Source organism: Haemaphysalis longicornis, unplaced genomic scaffold, assembly GCF_048455015.1.
Source record: "Haemaphysalis longicornis isolate Haplotype H1 unplaced genomic scaffold, Haemaphysalis longicornis Haplotype H1 scaffold_1, whole genome shotgun sequence".
Classification (NCBI taxonomy): Eukaryota; Metazoa; Arthropoda; class Arachnida; order Ixodida; family Ixodidae; genus Haemaphysalis; species Haemaphysalis longicornis.
This window is the reverse complement of record NW_027526203.1, coordinates 196,809,216-196,832,626: the sequence shown is the minus strand read 5'-3', so window position 1 is coordinate 196,832,626 and position 23,411 is coordinate 196,809,216. Positions and strand designations below refer to the sequence as shown.

The 23,411-nt window shown below is 45.4% G+C and overlaps 1 protein-coding gene across 3 annotated transcripts in view; it reads left to right on the top strand.

Moving 5' to 3' along the window:
* LOC144140936 (ribonuclease 3-like) overlaps nt 1-23,411 on the top strand; it is an 85,220-nt gene that overhangs the window by 47,866 nt on the left and 13,943 nt on the right. For all 3 annotated transcript variants that reach the window (XM_077672444.1, XM_077672439.1, XM_077672433.1), the window contains 8 exons: nt 1,066-1,168; nt 4,476-4,591; nt 7,799-7,852; nt 13,435-13,538; nt 15,644-15,749; nt 17,896-18,028; nt 19,935-20,017; nt 23,214-23,320. In XM_077672444.1, the coding sequence (XP_077528570.1) occupies nt 1,066-1,168; nt 4,476-4,591; nt 7,799-7,852; nt 13,435-13,538; nt 15,644-15,749; nt 17,896-18,028; nt 19,935-20,017; nt 23,214-23,320 (806 nt within the window). The remainder of the gene's footprint in view (nt 1-1,065; nt 1,169-4,475; nt 4,592-7,798; nt 7,853-13,434; nt 13,539-15,643; nt 15,750-17,895; nt 18,029-19,934; nt 20,018-23,213; nt 23,321-23,411) is intronic.

Sequence of the window (23,411 nt, the reverse complement as noted above, 5' to 3'; positions counted from 1 at the left end):
TATGAACGTGCATAGTCAGCAAACTAGTTGCTCCAGTGTGGCGGTGTTAATGCCTTCTTGCCAGTGAAGCTTTATCTGGGTGTCGTATTACTAAGCTATATACAAGTTTGCCTGGTTGTAGTGCTCAAAATGGGATACATTTGGTTTTCAAAATGTGATATATTTGGCGCCTAACTGATTCTAGATCGTTGAAAAGGATATGTTTTGTGTGTGTTCGTCCTGCAGTGGACTTAGATATGATGATGATGATATGTATTTAGCAAGCCATTTTGAATAGGCCATAATTTCTTGTATTGAGTTTTATTTATTTATTTATTTACAATACTGCTGACCCCAGTTAAGGGGTCATAGCAGGGTGGAAAGAAGAGTGATACATTTCACAATAAAACAGACAAAAAGAACGCATAACATCAGCAAAAAAACAGGATTGAACTGAATGCCAATTCACAGTGGCGGGTGGATAATATTTGGCGAAGGGCACAAAAAAGGAAAGAAGAAACCGACACACGCATTGAAACGACACACGCTGCAAAAAGAAGAGCAGAAAAAGAAGAGAAGAAAAAGAAGAAGTTCATTGAAACAACTGCCTATTGGTGTTTCTGAACTTCAAAATACTACGAATGTTTTCTGAGTTTTCTTACTGTGCTATTTGCTTTGATATTTGGAAGTTTCGGATATTCGCACACCCTTAGTGTGGTAACGACAAAAAAAAGTTACCTATTTGTTGTAACGTCCCAGATGAAAATATTTATTTCTAGCTGGATTATTGAATCATAAATTCTGTCCAGCTAGAAGGGCTTCCATCTAGAGAATCATTCTAGAAACTTTCTAGCTAGAGCAGCAGCTGCTTTTCCAGCTGGAAATGCTGAAATTTCCAGCTGCCTTTCTAGCTATAAATTGTGAGTCTCTTCCTAGAATAAGCATCATTACCAGCTGGAAATCGTTTGTTTCAAGCTTCATTGTGAATTTCATCCTGCTGTTGGGATTTAACCAAGACCTAAAGGCATTGTTTTTGTTTGCTTTCTGAAATTTTTATTGCTCACGGATTCATTTCCATTTATTCAGAAACTGGAGCTGGAGAAGTACATGCTGTATGCCCATGGTTCTGACCTCTGCCATGACTTGGAGCTGCGGCATGCCATGGCCAATTGCTTTGAGGCACTCATGGGTGAGGCTTTGGTGTTCAGCGTCTTAGTTGGTTCATGTTGTATCATGGAGTCGCGCAATGAACTTAACGACCAACTGCAACGAAAATTTGCCTGCCCTAAATTGTGCTTCAATGTGTGGTATGCACCTCTAAAGTCCCATGTGACCAAATTTTAAACTCCACAAACGCGCAGTTTTTTTATTAAAACCGTTCGAAAACACGCCACTTCAGCCGACGCAGCACCTAGCGGAGTGTCGCCGCAACTAGTCGCCACTGCGGCGGACTTCCGGATGTGACGTGCCAGTCAGGACTCCCGTGCGGCCGTCGCCTCTCCTCTGTAGCCCTTTTACGTGCGGCCTCACGCGAGTGAGCAGTGTAATTCGTGCCTCTTGCATGAATAATTGGTTTCTGTAATGCGAGAAGCTGAAGAAACTCTGGGTTGCCGATACATAAAGAGCAAATACGGCAGTAGCACAGCGACCGATTTCGTGGTCGCGACGGCGGCAGCAGGCTCTCGGTCGACTCGATGAGCACGCGAAACGCGTGTATGGCCTACGTGAGGCGATACGCTGTTGGCGCGGCTGGTCGGTGCGGCGGCGGTCGAACGACTACGGCAGCTGTGCGGCGCACTGCAAGCTCGCGGCCGGGCATCTTTACAAGTGCGCAATACGTAGAACAGCCGACGCGAGACGACACGCTGTTGTCGCGGCCGCTCGGTGCGTCAGCGCGCGAACGACTATGGCGGCTGTGCGGCGCGCTGCAAGCTCGCGGCCGGGGGCTCTACGAGCAGAATGGCCGGCGCGCGCGATACAGTACGCTGTTGTCGCGGCCGGTCGGGGCGTGAACGAGTACGGCAGCTAGCTGTGCGGCCCACTGCGCAATCGGCCGGTCGACTTTTCGAGAGCGCGAGTACACCGACGGCATCGAAGAGCTCTGTGCCGACGCGAGGTGATACGCTGTTGTCACTTCATCGCGCCGGTCGGGGCGCGGACGAGTACAGCACGCGGCGTACTACACGGAATCGATTCAGCTCAAACTACTTCGTCAAAAAACAAATAAATACTAGCCGCTGTTGGCAACATTTCTCTCGCCAGTTAGAAAAACAAAAAACGAGGCCACATTTCGCAGTACTGAGCCTCGGGGAAGGTCACTGCTTCACGAGTGAAGACACTGCAGTGCTTTCGTCGCTGCATGGCATCATTATCTAAAGATTTGGCACGGGCACCCTGCTAACAGAAACAAAACTGCCCGCGTAAACAAAAATAATAAAATTCTGGATTTGAACTGTCACAACATGCGCTGAAACCTACACCCTAGCCGGCATGTTTCTACACTTCCCTCCCACGGTAGCTATTTTTTTTTTTTTTTTTTTCTCTCACAAACACAAGATGGTTAGATCGGCACAGGGCATATTATCTGTGCCGGCGCCCATCTAGCGCTAAACCACTGCCTTTTGTGCACCCAGCTTCGCCACGACGTCTCGCGATGCCTGTGTTTTCGTTTTACCGAACGACTACAGGCACGTCTCAGCAGCTCACAACGAAGTAATGGTTGCATGAACTTCCCAACCCCTTTTCGCGCATGTTTTAAATGTCTAAAGCAACAGACGACCCGAAACACATCGAATGCACGCCGTCTTCTCACAGGCAGCTGTGGGAAAATCCGCCGGCTGCGCCCACTCGATTCCTGAGTGTAACGTCACTTCCAGCCGTCCGTAATGGCCGCCCTTTTTTTCCAGTTTCAGTTTGAAAAGAGCCTTTTTGATCTTCGTTTACGATGCAGCGATGCACATTTGGGCATCCAAATTTTGCAGGTAGCAACTTTTAAGGTTATACTACCGGAAAATAGTGCATTTTCGGAACCGAAAATTTCGTTGCAGTTGGCCTTTAACTCATTTGTTTATGCTGTCAGCCCTGTTTGGACTGTTGCAGGAGGGGAAAACAACAACAAAAGTATTCGAATGACTCACGTGACTAAATTACATGAATTGCGTGATGTAGAAAATGTACAGTGCATGGTCCAGTACAGAGGAGACTGTGACATATAATACACTAGAAAGTGATAAAGAAGCAATGCACCATTTAACACTTCACCATCATAGACACAACAGAGGCACAACACATCAAGAATGAGGCATACAAGCTGGACATTTCATTAATTATGAAAAAGGATGTCGCTAACACCTTCTGAAAAAGCACTGGTTGGAGTTAAGGTAACAAGGTAGTCAGATAACAGAATTCAGTTTGTTATTGCCCTTGAAGAAAATTTGATGTTTTATACCCCTGTCACACGGGCACTTTGAATCGCGATTGAGTTGATCCGGATCGAGCTCAATCCGGATCGGGCGCATGCTACACGGCCGTTTCAATCGCGATCGAGCTCGATCCCGCTTGAACTCAATCCTGGTTTCTCAAGCGCGATCGAGGCTTCCAAGCGCGATCGAACGGAAGCGGCGATACTCTCGTCCCCGCTCAGTAATGACACAGAAGGTGAAAACTTCAACTAACGCTACAAACTGTGTCAAATAACTTGACCCAAATAAGCGCGAGGTAACATTTACATAATTACGTATACCTACGACCGCGAGAAGTTACCAGACGCCGGCCGCAAGTACAATGTTAGCGCCATCTAGCGTACACAAGTGCAACCGGTGCAACTTTTCGATCGAGTAGCAGCGGCAATGCGTCGAGCGCGCTCGAAAACTCGATCGCGATTCACTTCAATCGTGATTGAAAGGGCCCGTGTGATAGGGGTATAAACAGTTATTGCGGCGTGTTCATAGATAGTTCAAAGCAGTCTTCTTTATTAATGTCTACACGGTTGTGACTCATTTGAAGCAAGAATTTGTCTTTCACACTTACTTCTGGGCTCAAGTAGTGGGAGATGGTCTAATTAGCACAGCTCGGGGAATAAGTACGGTGGTATTTGACTGGCAGCATGTCTCTGTATGTGGTCAGGTTTGGAACAGTTGGTCTTAGTGTGTGCATCCGAGACAGTTTTCAAATATTCAGAAATAGGTCTGACAAAAAGTTTCATAAGAGGCTTTATGTCAGATGTCACCCTGTTTGGCTCTACCTCAGAAACTATAGCTCATTTTAGTAATTTAATGCACACATTGTCTGTGTGTATTCTAGCGCAAATGTGATGGAAGACTAAGCTTAAGTGCCACCATTAATTAAGGCCATTATAAAGGACCTCAACTTAAGTGGCTTTGTACATTTTTTCTGTGCAGGTGTATGTTTTCACTCCCTCAATGTTGTTTCTATGCTTGTAGGCTTATTGTCGTGTGGGCGCCCTGTTGATGTGGAAACATTCCTTTTCCCTGTAGGTGCCCTTTTTCTCGACAGCGGCATCAAAGTGGCCGACCGGGTCTTTTCAACAACGCTCTTCTCTGAGCCCGACCTTCTGGACGTCTGGGTCAATTATCCTCCTCATCCCTTACAGGTGACAGTGGCATAATACCTCGGAGGAGGCAGTTTTGCTAGACTTGCGGGGGTGAACTCGCTGTCTGAGAAGGCCGCCGGTGCACATGCAGGGTATGGGGATGAAACTAGGCGGGCTTGTGCCTTCTTGAAACAGTCTGCTTACCCTGTCTGTTCAGGCAGTCTAAAAGTAGATCAGCATGTTGCGAGAATTTTCCTGGCGCACAGTCCATGCGGGAAGAACTTCCGTAGAGCAGGCAGGTTTCAGCTTGTACAGGGGTGAGACAGCTGCGCATATTGCGCAGTTTTGATACAAATTCGGTTTCCTGCGCCAGGCTGCTCCAAAAGCTTGAAAATTGCAAAAATTGCACCAAACTTCTCCGAAAGAGTATGAGAGCCAAGGATTTTAACGCTCCCGTCAATTTAGAGGGGGGAAATGCTTACTGATGGCATAATTTTCCAGCACCTTGAAGGTGATGCTGTTTGTAAAGGTTTAATTGATTGATCATTCAATAAAAAACCCGCATAAAATTGTCCACGGGATAGTTTTTTCGAAAGTCACAATGTCGGGTTGCACATGTTACATTGTGCGAAGTTTTAAAGTTTTCCCATATAAACTTTTCACAAACTTCTTGTGCAAGTTAATTTTAAAACGGCAATTTCGGGAGCGCCGCATCTCCAGAACGACATCACTGGTCGCGGCCATCTTGGTGCGGTGAAGATTGGAAAACATGGCCGCTGGGCGAAGCAGTTTCTCGTGGTTCAGGCAGAGTGCTCTTCGCCAATTTCTACCGCAGTTTTGGTTATGGGGGTGGCCGGGTTTACGTTTGACCTGTTACGGGAAGTTGCGTGACTCGAAATACGGGAGTTCATCAAAAGCAACGTGGTTCCCGCAATTTTGCCGTGTTTCGGCCTTGAGTCTGAGGCGCGGTGCGTGCTTGAAGTGAAATTCAGGACTCATTGCGGCGTTATAAAACGCCGAGTTATTGTTGCTATTGACAGTGAGCTTGCGAGCGGCGGGAGTGGGACGATGGACACTGCAGAAGTGGCGGCGCAGGCTGCATCACTGCCAAATGTTCAAGCAGTGTCCGATAGCAGGACGGGCTATTATCGCACGCTAGTAATAATGGTTCATCTATCTGAATTGAAATTTAATGCCAAAAGGGAGGTGGCTAAACATACCAATACTCTAATTACGATCGTTGTGAACGCCCACCTTGGGGCTTGAAATGGGAGGGCTGGTGGGGTGCGACGACTGCCACCTCGCTTTGCGCAACTTTTGCCGTGGCTCTCAGTTGTGCGTAACGCCGAGTCTGGGATTACAAAAATAACTTCGGCATTCAGGGGATAATAAAAATTCCTTAAAATTGCTTAGTTTCTCAATAAGATATTTTCAACGGAACTCCGCGTTATCTATGCATAGAGGCAAGAATGTAAAAATGGTTTGAAAAAGGTAGTTCGTTCCTTGTGATACTCAGGTAGAAAAAACTTTATTGAAAGGCTGTTTCAGTGTTATGTACGTTCAAAACCGATTAAAAAGCGCACTACCCCCCCCTCCCAAGTGGCCAAAAATTTGATTTTTTAGGCTCCTAAGGTGACATAATAAATGTCGTTGCTCCGAATCAAGGTTCTGCTCCAAAATATAAATTTCGCTGCTCCAAAAGCTGCTCCCAAATCTGGTTCAGCTGTCTCACCCCTGCTTGTAGATAAGATGTGGCTGCAAAGTGGAGTTGGTCGAGCAAGATGTGAATGTCTCCCCATGCTTTATAGAAGATGCATAGCGTGGTGACTGACTACATGGAGGATTGAGCTTGTAGTGTTGACCCGGTGGACCACTCTGATGGTGCGTCCTGAAGCATTGCTTTTTAAGAAGCATGAATGTTCAGAACCATCTTTTTTAAGCTATTTTTCTGAATGTGGCTTACATTCCAGTAATCAGATATATGCACATATTTACACTTCAAATATGTTATGCTTGTTATGTTCATTATGGTGGCTTGGCTATTACCTATTGACCCCCCCTTTCCCCCCCCCAAATTGCATCTCAAAAAAAAGAAAAAAAGTGAGCGCTGCCTAGAAAATCGTATCACAAAGAGAAGCTCTTCCGTCAACTACCAATACCCCCCATATGGCACCTCTTCCGGAAATCAATGATCGATGCTCGTGGTGTGCGCAGTAGATGTTAAAAAAGAAAGGTTTTTGTATAAGCACGCGGAATAACCATGAGCTGTGGGTTGAGTGGGAAACTTTATTCGCAATTATGAGAACACATTTGCTGCGAGATGACAACCATCGAAGCAACCGGCAGCAGCCACTACCGCGCAATACCAAAACATGGTGGCTGATGTAAGCAGCCACGCGCAATTTTTTTTTATTAGTGATCACGTTACTAAAAAAAAAAGCATTTTGTTCATCTCTAATAAACAAAATGAGTACATATTAGCGAATCCCTTGATTCAATGCAGGGCGCTAACATAGCCTCAATCATATCCCATTGTTCAGTACACTTCCGAGCACAATGGTGGGAATTTAGTCGCTCTAAGTACAGTGGACAAAGGGCGCAGATCGGGAATGCCAATTTTCAAAGTCGGTGTCACCTTTATTGACGCCAGAATGTATGCAATGATAAATTAATATGCTACGCTTCGACCATAACCATGGAAACGAGGTTGGAAAGCTGTTCCCACCTCGTAGCACCCCTGATTTCTCGTTTCTCTTGCCATTACTAGAGTTGCACGGTTCGATTTCGATTCTGTGTCGACGCCCCAACATTAGATTGTCAAATTTGAAAAAAAAAAAAAAAAAAGAAAGAAAGAAAAGTCGACCTACAATTGTGTAAATACGGTACTCCCATAAAAGTGTGTTGTGTAGTCATCGCTTTAGCTTGCTGCTATGAGGGTGGTTCAGAATGATCACCTAGTGACTTCAGTTTCCTCCAGTGAGAGTACTTAAAACTGTGTGTATTGGCTAAACCTAATGCGGCTGCAAAAGGACATACGTCATTACCAGGCTGGTCTTTTACAGTTCTGGAATAACTGCCCCCAGCAGAAGAGGACAAACCCTGCCTGCTTACGCACAGTATTACCGAAAAAAAGCTCTGTACTGCGAAGCTTGCATTTTTTGCAGCAGTTATCTTTTCTGTGCGTACATTTATGTCATACTTCATTTCCACTCAGAGAGGCATGGCCAGACAATAGTAATAGTACTGTGTCTTTAATTGCACTGGCAGGAGCAAGTGCCGGAGGGTGACAGGAAGTGGATCGACTCTGTTCCGCTACTGAAGGTAAGCTGCAGGACTTGTTACGTATTGATAGGTACTGCTGGGAAACACAAATCGAGTTCTGCGACTATTCCAGGCACACATAAAACATGAATCGGGCCGTGCGAGCTGTTACTGCTGACGCCTCTTGATTGGTGATGATGATAATGGTGCAGGCATGATGAAAAGCCAACATTTCCCTTATAACTGCCAACATAAGAGTGTGCAAGCACCCAGTAGTCTCCATGGGCCGGCAAAACAGAATGACCTCACTCAAACTCAATCATGTTTTTCTTCCCTCACGCTATAAGGACTGGGCGGCCGTTGTATGGCACTACTGTCGCTTCAGCGAACAGCGCCGCCCGTGGCGAACCACTTCTCAGTGGAATGCCGGTGGCGGTCAGTGCAGCGTTGTTATGCATGGCTTTCTGTCATTCTGCTGCGGTGCAGCTTGCAAAGCGTAGATAACCACAAGGACTTCTTTTCAGATCGGTAAACCTTGAGCGTGGAGGTGACCTGTACGAGGCATGCTATGTGTGTGATTTACGCCCATACTCAGTAATTACAAATAGCAGACGACGCTCGATGCGCCATGCTGGAAGTCAAGCTGGAAGTGCAAGCTCATTCTTTCGTGCAGATTTTTCATGCCTGCATGCAGTTTGGCGTATCAAGGAATATATTGCCACTAAATGCTCTTACAAAGCCGGTGTGAGCAGCCGATCCACAAATGCTGCGGCGTTGGCCTTTGGCCGTTGGTGGCAAAACGGCATCGAGCACAAAGTTGGGGGGTGCCTTCTAAGATTTACCTCAAAACAGAAATTGTGATGAACGACGCTTCCTTAACTTAATCACTACGGTAGCAACGTGTTTAATTTCAGAGAAATAAACTTCCTACAGTAATCGGGAATTGTTTACAGAATAAATACCGCATGATAGTGGAACATTATTGATTGTCGTGGAAAAGCATTGGTTTACTAGAATTCCAATGGTTGCTGGCTAGTTGGTTAATGGTTTTTCAAAAAACAATTGCTGCGTGGCTGAAGGAAGAGAGGCAGGAAGGTGTCGAAAACCTGTTCTCAGTTTCACAACTGAATGCTGCATTTTACGAGCTGCCACCTACGCTTGAAAAATCATGCCCTACTCCGTCCAACGACGATGGTGGTTTATCGCAAAGCTTTCTCGAGTGGGTTTCCTTGGTTGCCTCCTGGATTTAAGCTTTGACTAGTTGAGCTTGAATTTGACCAGCATCCAGTTTGGCCTTTTGATCGCAGCGTCTTTGTCTTTCACCATTTCCCATTCGATTTCGCACAAAGAAAGCTTTGCGTTCAATTATCGTAGTCATTATTAAACGGAAGGCTGAATGATTTGGCTGTTTAATTATGCACTTCCATCCACCCCTCTCCAAGTCCTAACTGCTTCCAGCGTGTCGGAAATGCTGGAGGACTCGGGCTGATGCACCCGTATTTGAAGCAACTAGTCATGCGTTTTTGGTTTCTTCACAGGACATTACACGATTTTTTTTGGTACTCAGTAAAGGATACTTAAGCATTAAAAAACACAGGCTCACGTTAACACTGCCACGTTTTTTAACTATTGGTGCCAGCCTTTATTCCACGCAGGTGGTAAAACGGGAAAGGGAAAAGGGGATGGTTTGTAGCTTGGGCTGTTTAGTGTTTGAATAACTTTGGCTCTCGATAAAATGACCACTACAAATGTGGAGTTCCGCTTCGGCTTTCAGGCACCCATGCCGTCCCTCAACGAAACAAGGCACAAAGCTCACGGTTACAGAAAGTGTAAACTGCCGAGACGTTTCCACGGCCACGGGGCAATCGAACTTGTACGCAAGTGCCTTTCTCTTCAAAGCACACGTATCGAGGTATCCCATTGTTAAGCCCGGCGTGGAAACCGTAGTCATTGAAACCAGTGAAGGTAATTTAAAGTTGTAGAAATGAGTACTAATCTTAATAGTTTTATTCCTACTTAGATCACACGAAGCCAAGCACAAAGCGCTGCAAAAGCTCTGATGTCAGTGTAGCCCATTCCCAACCTTAGAAGCGTCAAGTAAGTTTATGTAGCCGTTAGTGCATTTAGGAAGAAATGAATACCAATAATAGTAGTTTTATTCGTACTCAGAACGGGTGGAGGCAAGCCTAGATCGCTGCAAAAAGCCCTCATGTCATTGTAGCCCATAGCCAAGTTTAGGAGCGTTCGACAGGTTTACACACCCGATATTGCATCTAAGAACCCAACACATCTGTCTAGACTTCGTTCCACCGCACATATCCGCTTACAATACCACCAAAACATTTAAAGCACCGGAAGCAAACACGGCAAAAACAACGGGAGGCTGCGTAGTCGAATGCACCAGCTCATTCCACTAACGAGTGGAGCGCCGAGTAGTGGCACCACTTGGGCAGCTGCCCGGTCCCTATACTTGCTCAAACTCACTCAAAAAGCTTGTCCGTACTCAAAATCACTCATACTCACCCATCACCTACTCATTTGTGATCATACTCACCTGTACTTTAACTCGTATGCCCTCACGAGTACTCGTACTCAAATTGTACTCGCTTGTCGCATGTACTCGTACTCAATCTGTACTCACTTATACTTGTTTTCAAAAGTGTTTCTACTTATCTGCACTCGAATTAACCACTTGCATTCATACGATGATTGAAATACATTGACTCAACTGAGTAACACGTGTCACCACTACAGCTTGTGCACTTGCTACACTCAGCAGTGTGCTGCTAAGAAAGGTTGTGAGGGTTGCGGTGAATTTTAATGTATTTATAAACAGGAAGTATCAGATTAAAAAGCACATTAAGCATTGTTTTAGACATGAGTTGAACAATCGTAAAATTTGGCTCCACACCTCCTCCACATCACAAAATGTTTTGTGGGCATAATGGGAGGCTAGCCGAGACACGCTCAAATGCAAGCAGCGCAGACTACAACCGTGAATAAATCACACGCCATCGTGGAGTTGCAGGCGTTGTCAACATGCACTCGTGAGTACTGTACTCATGAGTACTACTTGCAAGTACATCTACTCATGTACTACTTGCGAGTGCTTTACTCATGAGTGGAGTGCAGTACTCGTGAGTCTGCACTCATGAGTACATGCACTCACGGGTACTGTACTCACGAGCACTGTACTCACGAGTATATGTACTCACGTATATGTACTAATATGTACTAATGTACTATGTAAAGTATATGTACTAATCTGGCCCTATACACCAGCCATCACCATTTTCTTTAATTGATTTTACTATGTTCGGTTTACACTTTTTTATACCTACCTTTGTATGGTAATCACTTCTCTTCATTAAATAACGTCTTTTCTGGCACTCTTTGCCCTCGTTGGCCTTGCGCCATTAAACACTAACCATCATCATCATATGTACTCACGTCTGTGCTCACCGTCATCGTACTTGCATTTTCGTCTATGTCTATAGTCACTCGTCATCGTACTCGTGAGTTTGAGTACAAATGAGTGCATTCAAGAGTGAGTACACCGACCTATGGTTGTCTCATTCGACTTTGGCCGGACATGCAGGGACAGTAGGTCATCGCAGCTGCAACTCCTGATGTGCTGCAGCACATTTTGTGATACATTGCCTGTTTCTGATATTGATCTGCACTTAAACCTCGTTATAATGAAAATGAAGAGGCACCGCAGCTCATTATAACCATTGAATATTTTGGTATAGCCACATGATGGTACACAACAAAATAACCGCACTCTGGAGATAAAAAGGAGAAATCACACACCTACTTTATTGCAGTTCAAAATACTTGTATTTCAAACAGACTTTGTTTCTAAAAAGTCCGTAATTGGACGTTCATGTGTCTTTCTGATACAAATGATGGCTCACTCAGCTTCGCGCCCGATGTGACAGCTCTTGTCATAGCTGCCTTCTGGTCTATCCTTATAGCCTTTCGCTTTCACTTCCTGCGGGACGCATTCATGCTGCTCAAATAGCGAGTGCAGCATGATAAAAGATAAGGCTGAAGCATTAAAAAAAAACAGAAACATGCACACAACTTCAACAACGCAGCTCCCGTGGCGCACGTCGGCGAATGACAACAGTTGCAGGCTAGCGCACTGCCGCCTTGCATGCACGTGCATTGGCTGTGTGCGGTGTGTGCACCGTCTCAAATCCACTTTGTGCTTTGTTGTGAAATTGGCTCAAATTTTTATTTCCTAACTAAACGTGTTCATTATACAGTAAATTCCGGTTATACCAAAATCACAAAAAAACACCTATCATTTCAATATACGGGATAATTCGATATAAGCACGGTAAGGAATGTGACGTCATAAAAGCACATAGCATTCGTAAAAGCACTTCATTGGTGAAACTGACTGCCTTACTTTCACATGAAATAGTCCTGTATCTTCTTCTGCTTGAACAACCTCGCTGCCCGTGACAGTATGCACTTCTCCGGACTGTCTAAAGGGTTGGAGAAGCTGAGGCCGCAATCTTTCACATTTGCAAATAAGCGCCGGATTAGTGCAAGTGCATTAGTCACTTCAGAGGTTGTGGGAAGAGTAACATTGTTGCTTTCCTCCTTGCACCCGCTTTCACTTGCGTTCGGTACGATGTCAGCAATATAGTTTTTCGAATTCTCCCCTGGATTGCGGCATTATCGTTCACACTCGCAAACTCACCGACCGACTCATCCGGCAAAGGTGTCTGGAAATTCTGACAGCTTGCTCCACACTTCGGCAGCAACACTAGTGGCTTCGTTGCACTCCTCATTATTTTTAGTCATCACCAGCATGTATAAGCCAGCAGATTTGAAGCAATTTCGGTGGTTTCTTTAGTAACACCTGCACAGAACCTACTGCGACAAGGTGTTCTCAGGAATCTCGTGCCTGACGGGGACGTCCGACCTCTTACCAGGTTGCACTCGATTTACAATTGCCAGCTTCACGGCGAAAGGGAAATTTGGCTGCTTCGCACTAGGTAGAGCCACTAAAAAAATGCCTTTATTTTGTAACACTAGTGCTAGCCACCACAGGTACACTTCCGAAAAAGCCCCCAAAGCGTGAACGACGGAAACACAACGGAAAAAAAAAGCATGGCGGGAGGGCCGGGATCATTTTTTGCAAGAGGGGTTTTCGATGGCTCGTGCTACACGGTGCGATGGCGCAGTCACGATAGAGAGAGCGAGGTGAGAGAGGGGAGAGCTGCTCGCTGCCCATGAGCGACCGGGCAAAACCACTTTGAGAGGAGTGCCGGCGGAATTTCTCCTCTGCCCCGAGGGAAAGCCAACTTGGGGGGCACTTCGGCGGCATTTCTCGTTCGATATATCGGTTGTTGGTGGTATTTGTGTTCGATATAAGCATAGGTTTTGCTATATATTCTCTTTGTAAATGTACTGTGGCCAGAAATAGTTCGACGGGTTTGACTGTATCTCGTAGTGGGCAAGTTTTACCTTGTTAAAACGAGGTTTTATATACATTGGTTTCTATGGGGCTGTCAAGAGGATTACGATTTTCTCGTTATATCCATTATTTCGTTATAGCCCGTCTCATTATAACGAGGTTTAACTGTAAATACTCATGGTGCTTTTTTTTTTTTTTTCTCCTGCAGAAGCTGAATGAGTTTGAGAACCTGACAGGCATCGAGTTTACACACATCAGGCTGCTGGCCAAGGCCTTCACTCATCGCAGCATTGGGTTCAACAACCTGACCCTGTGAGTGCACTGCGTCATCAGTCTCCAGGCAGTTTTGTGTTCATGTAGGCTTGCCTGCCATGGACATTTTGTTTGTTTAGCTCCTTCGTTACTGCATCTATTCAAAATCGTTCAATTTGAACGATACCTTGAGAGCCCCTTCTATAACGTTCCAGGCGTTTCTGGAACAAGTAAAGCTTTTGTGGTTATCTCAAAAAATCCCCTTTCAAAATCAGTTTTGTTTTTATTTTTACAACAAAAATGAAATTTTTGACACGCGTTTGCATCATTTGGGTGTGGAAAACAGGTGTGGTCATAGCGCGTCACGGCTACCAAAGAAGAAGGCGGGCCACTAGTAATTACTCTGCATCAGCATTTGGTTTTTGTTATTGGGGCACGAATGGTGAACCAGAAGATGATTTTCATTTGTCAGGTTTGCACTCTCACAGTAATAATTATCACGGACAAATGCTGAAAATATCAAGCAGTGCCTGTTTGCAAAGTTATTTTATGATTTTAGGCAGTTTAGGCCTTTGCGCACATTGTTCTAGGTCATGTTCTAGTTCTACTTACTGCAGTTTACAACAGTTTCGGTTTCGTTTCTGCATCGCAAAATTTATATTTGGCGCTACTGCGCAGTTACCCAACTTCAAACCTATCTGCCATGGCACCTTTAGTGCCCGCTACTGATCCTCGAAAAAAGCATGCCGCTTGTGATTTTGTCCAGCCCTAACCCGATTTCTGCGATGAGAACTTCCAATGCAAGTCAAACGATAACACCCAGTCGCCAGATATCAGTTCCGACAAGGAGAGCACTTCAAACCGGCCTTGCACACTGCTAGCTGTTGGCCGGCCAGTTTCGTTTCCATACAAGTGTATCTCCGGAGGTCCAGTGTTGTTCCTTAGTAGAACCAGAGTCCTTCAGAAGCATTGGAGGACTCTGCTAGAACTGTCTATTCGGACGGAGTCTCCAACAGGTTTGGTGTTGTTGCTTTTTGAAAATGTTGGGGGGCGCTGCAATGCAGGAGGCTCATACTGCTGAACTCTTTCATCGCGCAACAGCTACTTGGTGAAAGCTTGCAGGGCATGCTTCTAGCGCGTCGCACCTCATTCCTGCAAGCAAGGCTGCTATATCAAGTCAGAAGATGATAATAAACCGCAAGTCTATGTTTAAGAGATAACTGACAGTGAACGTCAACAAGCATAAACCACTGAGTTTTGTCTTCAACTCCATGCAGATTTTTTTTGCATTGCGGGCTTGTCCCGAATACTGTGCGGGCCGTAAATGTGAAGTCAGTCATTGCCAAGATGTTTTTACGTCTCGTGGGGGCAAATTGGTGCCTCTGATAATGGCAAACCGCCAAATTTCTTTCAGGTAACTTCCCAAAGTTGCGCATTTTGAAATAGAGGTTGGGCTTCACTGGTGCCACTGCTGCACGGGTGGGCTTCAGCGGTGGGCTTCACGGCTGCACGGGTGCTGCTAGCATTTTTTTTTAATATCTCACAAACCGTTCCACGCGTCAACATTTTTTCTAGGACGTGTTTTTGAAAGGTATTTTTGAAGTTATTTCTACTGTGGGTGGTTTGTTATACACAATTTTTTTATCATTTTCTACGACAACTTGACGAAAAGTTTGATTTTGATATATTTTTTTTGCAAATATAATGTATGAAAACATTTTAAAAACTGGTGTTGTTAAAAAGGTCGTTAAATCATCTGCATTTTATGTTGCTGTAATTAGTGCCAAACATGAATATGTTTAGCAGAAAAAAAAAATGTTTTCGTAGACCCTAAAAATCGGTCAATTTACCACGGTAACGAAAGAGCTAAAGCAACTACCCAGGAGCCCTTCAACATTCAGCACAAACGTTAGCATAGTAGCCATCTGGCATCTCTTTCCCATTGAGATATATTGAGGATGGCTGAGAGTCGTATTTATGCCTTCAGTACGAGAACTTGGTACTCGAGGCCACATTCCTTACTCTGGGTGAGTAATGCCGCTAAGTGATGCGAGTAAATTCACCATCTGTTAACACATTAAAAGTGGTTCAGTTATTTCCCTGCTACCAAAAAGCAATTGCAATTTGTTTCCTTTTTTCTTTTTTTCCCCGTTTCTGCACACCAGAGGTTCCAACCAGAGGCTCGAGTTTTTGGGCGACACTGTCTTGCAGCTTGTGGCGTCTGAATATCTCTACAAGTACTTCCCAGAGCATCACGAAGGTCACCTGTCGGTGAGTTGGTCTCACCTGTCGTGCGAGAACCCTTTGAAACATCGATCTTTTAATTCAGTAAAATCGGCACGGCAGCCGCTTTTCTGATGGAACCAAAAGGCGATAATGTCCGCGTGTTCGAGATTCAGTGCACGTTAAAAATCCCCAGGTGTTCAAAATTAATCCGGAGCCCTCCACTACGGTGCGCCTCATCACCTGTGCAGCATTGGTGCGTTTTAAACCTCATAATCGATCAATCAATCAGTAAAACCGGGACACCTTCCCTGTCTTGCTGGCATGCTGCCTCACCCAGTACTTTAAGGTCAAGAATATTTTTGATGACCAAACATCTAATCACTTTGAAATCTTTGGTGATGGGGAACCCGCTGTTAATCTACGGGGGAGCACCACAAAAATTTTCATTGACCCAGGTGTTTCTGTGAGCCTCGATTTGCTTAGTCACGGAATAAGTTTGCACTCACATTGTGATAAAAGCAAATTGCTTAGGAGAATTGAGAATACAGCTTTGCTGTGTTTGAAAGATTGGGCACTGGGCACTTCGTAAATTGCTGTAATTTTCTTTGGCATGAAGCAGTGTTTTTCATTGTGGGGTATTTTCATTTTAAAGGACATACAGTCTAGACCACTTATAATGTATGTCGCGGGAGCCGCAAAAATCCGCACCATAAGTGGTGCCGCACTATGACCAAAACATGTGCGAATCCAACCACACCACAACCTACCTCTCAAGTCATCCTATACTTATCATCACTCAAACGCACAGCACTTAAAAACAAGGGCACAGTCTTTATTTCGTTTTTTTATTATTTTTTTTTTCACATCAGCTGTTGCTGCAGGGACTTAAGGGGGGACACTGGTCTCAAAACAACTTCTTTTAATTTTCAAGTAAGCCTTGTGAAACTTGCCACTGCCAGTCTTGCTGCTTTTTTCCTACTGATTTCAAATATGCGATTATTTTTTCAGCTGGTCAATTAGTTCCCAAGATAATTAGAGGTGATTAGCCATTTTTGGTCAAATAATAGACAAAACATTGTTGGTCATAAAACTGTAATGCTTATATTTTCCAATACTGTGAACCCTGATGAGTGCAATAATCGAAGCAGTTTGTTGATGCATCGCTTGGAACTAATTTTACAGCTCACTCAACTTTGGTGTGTGAAATGGGCGCTCAAAATGGTTCTTTGCCACTGGTGCCGCCAAGGTTTAATGAGCTGTAAAATTAGTTTCAAGCGGTGCACGGTGCATCAAAAAACTGCTCGGCTGCTCGGAGCTCTTCGGATCTCCCGCCATTAGGTGCACGGCTCCCCATTGGTGCAAGTCGCCAGTCTCCTCCCATCACCACGCAAAGAAGCCGGCACGAGCACGGAATCGTCGACACGAGCGCGAAAAAAACGCACGTGCAACGCCGACATGCACGAATTGTGTGCGAAAAGGGCCATGCGGTTCACGCTTGGAAACAACGGGCCTCCTCGATTATCAGTCCCGGTTCGTCCGTGGACTGCCCGAGATGCGATCTGGCGCTCGATTTACCCATGTATTTTTTATGGGGCTTCCGGTGTGAACGCAGTCCTCGGACTGCCCGCGGGCGGTCCAGGACTGTACATCGAGGATGCCCAACTTGCCGCACGCGCACGGGGAGGGGGGTTGCTATCTTCCGAGGTGCATCAAGCAAGGACAGTTGTGGTTATCACATACGCGCGAACTAGAGGGTGCCTATTTTTTTCTTGTGTGTCGAAGTTAAAAGACAGCAAGGGGTGTGTGCTGTGTCGGATGGCCGATTTCATCCTTTATTTTCTTTGGCTACCCTAAAACGATGCCCCAGTTGCGCTGGTCGATCAGCAGACCCGCTGAAAAACTGCACTATAAACGGTATGGAGCTTCGGCCAACCGCGTTTTAAGCGGTATGCTGATGCATTGAGTTATATGGGAGGCAAACCGGTAGTCACAAAAACCCATGTTATATCCGGTCTTGCACTATAAGTGGTTACGTTGTGAATGGTCTTCACTGTTTTTCATACTAGCCGCTTCCTAAAGAAGCCTATTGACGTACTAAAAGGTGTTATGGCATACTTGGCGAAGCATACAGAACACAGGCGGTCTGAATGCAGTCCTCACGTGTGTGTGTGTGCGTGTGTGCCCTGGACAGCTGCTTCGGAGTTCCCTGGTGAACAATCGGACGCAGGCGGTGGTGTGCGATGACCTGGGCATGGTGGAGTACACCATCTACCCGTACCCTAAGGCTGAGCTCAAGACCAAGGACCGCGCCGACATCCTGGAAGGTGAGGAGCTACTGCTGCATTTCGTTTTGTGGGAGACAGGTATAATTAGTTGACCCGCTTATGAGGGGTTGACCTTAAAAAAATTTAAACAAATAATATGATGTTCGATTAGAAATGAATTCGAACAGCACTATTTGAAAGCTTAGAATATTTTTGAAGTTCGAAAATACAGGTAGATACTTAATGACACTCGGTTAAACCTTGTTTTAATGAACTTGGGTACATTGAATGGCTCCAACAGCAACCCTGAGAAATGCTTTGCTGAAACCGTGCGCAAAATGCATCCTTCATGATGACTAGGCCTCAGCTGTATGGGATGTTGAGCTCTTGCTGCAACCATAAAATGCACTGGCTGCCTTCAGTAGTGGCAACAGGCTTCTCCATGATGCGCCTGATAGAGCTGACAGGGGAAGGTCATTCGCATCTTTGGCTGCTGCTTTTGCAGCTGGAAAATAATACAAAGGAGCCCTTGGAGCAGCAGCTTTATCAGCCTGTTAGCTGTGGGCTAACAACACATTGGTAATGTGGTCGCCCACAAGCAGACTCGGTCAACACCTTCGAGATGAGAAAGCTTGGGCACTGCTTTGCGCTTTTTTTTTTTCACCGAATGGTGGTCCGCTTTCATTATACAATCACTTCCTTGTGTATTGGGGTACTTAGAAGAATGATAAACTTGTCGAAGTTCACACTTTTGTGCCTCCACGAGACGTCCTCCTTTTTAATACGGATGTGCTGACAGCACGGCAAAGGTTGAAAACAGTCATTAGGCATAGAACTTTGTCCTTATGCATTACACGCTCGTACCCTACACAAAACAACCCCACGTTTTTAGGCCTGAAATGTTAGATGTGTAAAGCATTACGAATAAAATATTAGGCATGAATTCGTGCCCTCAGTAGATTCCATGCCAAAATTTTCATGCAGTGATTTGTGCTGCAGGTGTTCACAGTGTAAGGGAGTGCGAAGCCCTCAGAGAGTCAAGGCTCTTGTTGGTAGGCATGATTGAGTGTGTGCCCAGCTGTGGATTTTGCCCTGTCTTCTGGCTATTTAAAAAAAACAAAAAAAAAACTTGCTTGGTGCACTTGGTTTAGCCCTCCTGGGCTAAACATACGTGATCTACCTAGGTCTCTTCAACACCCACAGTAGCCCCAGCACACAAACCTCCCTGATGGTTTACTGCCAACGAAACATGACCCAGGAACTGCACCCAGAGACGTGTGCCCTGCAGCAGGATGCCTTTGCCACAGAATCGCCACAAAGGGGGACATCACTTGAGTCACTCATGCTCTACAAATGCATCATTTCCATTGCGCACAGACGGTGTTGATTGAATGTGGGATAGCAGAAATTCAGTGAGACACATTGATTTTTTACTCTGGCGTGTCCGGTCGGGGGAGATTCCTTTGTGACCCATTAGTTGGGCTTCTGAGCGCCCCTGCTGAAGTGCTCAAGCGTACTAACTTGGCCTTCTGCTGCTCTTGGCTACAAGGAAAAAGAGTTCTAGACTGGTTACACTGTCCAAAAAAAATGTCTTGAACGCTTACTTGTGCAGGGGGCTGTTGATACAACTGTAAAGTGCCTGGACTTGGTTCAACAGCAGCTAATTGTGCCGTGAATGCTGTAGGACTAGGCGAACATGCATCGTTGTAAACGTGTCATTTTTCAGTTAATCAATAGCCTTATCGATGTGGCTAAATAAAATAAAAACACGATGAGGCATTGTAGTGCATTATTACTAGCACGAAAATGTCTATTCAAACAGCAAAATAAAAAAGAACAGCAAAAAAGACGGTGAGGTTTCATTTCGTTTGAATTCGAATTGTGTTGTTCCCAGGCCATATGAACTCTGCTTTTAATTTGTGTTGCTTTTCTCTTGTTTTTCTCTTTTTTTTTTCTTCCCCTTTAGCCTTCCTGGGAGCACTATTTGTCGACAAGGGTCTGGAGTACTGCAATGCATTCTGCCAAGTGTGCTTCTTTCCACGATTGCAGGTGGGCCTTTGAAATGAACAATATATTTTGCAGCTTCATTACTTTTGACCCTAGACTGGCTGTGTCATTCTTCCAAGATTTCAGGTGAAGTGCCTGAGATTGCACACTTCCCGCAAAATAACTTTATGCAATAACCAGGAGAGTTTGTTTGGTTCATTTTTGTTTTCCACTCGGGCAGGGTTCGTGAGTGAGCTTGCGTACAGGTAAATTCCGGCCTAGTAGATGGTCTCACGCGACCGTTGGGCTAAGAACTTTTTTAGGCTACTGTACTTAGCACATTCTTGCGGTATTTGCAAACCTTTGCCTAAAATACCATGTTTGTGAAAAGAAAGAAACAGCTATTTTGCACCCCCCTCCCCTCCACGGCATCTGTGCTAGCCCGCCAGCCATGCGCTTTGCGCCACGCGACCCCCATGCTGTCTAGCGCCAGCCCTGCACCTCACGCACGCGCGAGGCACAGGGTTGGCGGGCTGGCTCGAAATTGGGGTCTGCCCTGAGGTAGTGAATAAGGCAGAAAGAACGTCATGCTTGCATTGCATGATGCCACAGCGTATACCAAAGTTATGAGTCAAGTAGTATGCTCAACATAATCGGTCACTAAAATTTCATTGTTTCAATGTTGGCTGCAGGGATTCGTCAGTCGAGTGTATTGTGGTACAGCCGAGCCACGGCATTGTCTGAGAGTGTGTGAAGAGCACGCTGCAAATGGTGGCTGCTGGTGTCGTGGTCAAGCTCTGGCTGGAAGATTCTCTGTATGTCTAGCTGGCTGTGGGACTCTGCTGAGCGCTAGGGTTAAATTCAATTTTCCAGCCCACACCAACATAGTTGTGTTCAAACCTCTGCACCTTCAAACCTCTTCACAAACTCAGACAACTTTTCCCGTTCCTTGATCATGTAATCAGATAACAAGAAACCTCTGTTACCAGCAAATCAATGTTTCTAATGGCAGAGTTCATTTAAAGTGCTGACTGAAAAAGGCGAGACTAAAAAACCAGCATCTGGTGGCATGCTTGTCAAAATAAAAAATCAAGAACAGTTCAGTAACTTTCTGAAGCAAGCAAACGTAGGCAACATTCAAATCACTGTGACAGTGTACCGAAGCCTCAACAGTTGCCAAAATATGCCTGAAACTGAATGGCCAAATGAAACCAACTGATCGTTTTGAAGGCTTGCATGAGCAAGGAGTGAATGCTAGATGGATTATGACTGGCTGGGCATGTTGGTAAAAAGGTGGAGTCGAAGCATGTCAACCAACATTCGATCGCAGTACCCTACTGGAATCATTAAAATGGTTTTTTTTTTATTCACTGCCTACGAGAGCTTGCATCTCTAAGCTGTTTTAGGTGTTGACAGTATGGGGATTGTAGCAACGTGTGACAAGGGCAACTGTCATGCAAATTACTCGAAACATTCCAGTGTATGGTCTTTCCAGGGGTGACATACACCCAGGGTTTTTTTTTTTTTTTTTCAATTGAAGATTTTGTTTTTTTAATGGAGAGCGTGAAATGCATGGTACGCCAATGACATGGCTGCATGGAAGTGCAAGAATGTGCCAGTACGTCATTCACACTGAAGGGGTTAAGAGAACAACTGCAGAGAGGAATTACGCACTGTTGAAGAACAATGTGCAGTCAAACTAATGTTGCTGTTTTGCAGTTTTATTAGTGCTGTGAATCCTTTTAGATGTTTCATGAGTCAGGGGTAAAACAGCTGCACCATTTGCGCCACTGAGTGCCAAACTCATTTACCTGCGCCGAACTGCCCCTATTGCGCCAGACTCCTTTATCAGTGCCGTCCTGTACTGAATTGAGTCACAAGATACGACCCCTATGATGCCCTGTGCCTGAAAACAGGGCTGAAACTTCGTGTTTTTGGTTTCGAGGCGGTTCTGGTTTCAGTTCCATCAAGCCCACCTGGAGCGGCTATGAAAGTTGGCTTTTGCTTAGCTGTAAGGCCGCAGGCACTACACGCCTTCTCCCCCTTCGCTTTGGATTTATTTGTGCTGCATGTATGCAGTTGTGTTTGTCGGTTCCAGCCATCGCGCCACAATCAATGGAAAATGACCAAAAGTAAGCGACACATTGCAAACAGATGGAGCGCAGAATAACATTCACAAGAAAGGTTGTAGTTTGTTGGAGGAAAACTTCAATTTAGTTGACCATTTTTGGCGAGCGTAGCTGCATGCATGGAACAAACGGGTTCTTGGACGCTTTGCCCTTGCTTGTTAATTTGGTTCACCTTTGTTGTGAGGTAATCACTCATTTTCGCCTGTGAACTTTGGAGTTAGCTTTGCTTCCGTGTCAAGTGGTCCTTCAAACAAGCTCTCGTTATGTAGTCTACGGCATACGTTCGTTGACTTTCACTACCCTGTGACAGGCAAAGACAAAGCTATGTTCTGTTTCGCACGCACTGAAACCGCTGTTGGATAGAAACATTGCAAGCAAACGCCTTGTTTTACAGAATGCCCCCGTGAGTTCACTTAACACTGCTGCCTACCGGATACGAAGTGAGGCCCGTTATCTGATCCACTTAGACTCTGTGCGTGAGGTTTACCTTTTGAACGGCGATTACGCGGCGCACTCGCCGGGGGCCTTAGCATATTGTAAATTTCCAAATATAGTACTAGAACAGCATTCCTGGTTCGGAGTAGGTTCGAGTGCACGGTAGAACGCCTAATATAGTGGATAAATAGATTGACCTTAATTGGCAGGGGTTGGCACAGCAGCCTGTGCCAGCCCCCTGCCAAACAGCCTTTTGGGCTGCTCCAAACCTGCTCCAAAAGGCCTTTCTGGCTGCTCCACAGCCTGCTAAAAAAGGCAATTTTGCCTGCTCCCAGGACTGCTCCCAAACCTATGTACCCTGTTCCACCCCTGATGAGTTCATTTGAATCAGGTTGTACAATGGGCATTATTACTGCCAAGTCGAACAGACAGATCAAGGAGCACTGTAAACAGTGTGAACTGGTTGATGCCAAAGGGGCACATTCTCACTGAGGGTGTTAAACGAGCATATCATAATTACCTTTGTTTTACACTTACTACGGTTTCTTTCACACCCAGTGCACCTAACTTAATGGAAATAGGTGCGCTGCTTGTTAGCTTTAACATGTAGTGCGAGGCTTGTTGAAAGTGCCCATGTGAACACACCGTCACATGAAGCGAGTTCACAGCCCTCAGTATTCCCTTTGTGCGTGCAGGACTTCATTCTGAACCAGGACTGGAATGACCCAAAGAGCAAACTGCAGCAGTGCTGCCTCACGCTGCGTTCCATGGACGGCGGAGAGCCCGACATTCCTGTCTACAAGTGAGCACTTTAGCTGCGTGTTGTTTCAGGTCCCAAGCGCAAAGACAACGCCTTGTTAGTCAGGGTCCTCGACTGTCAGCAAGTCAGAGGG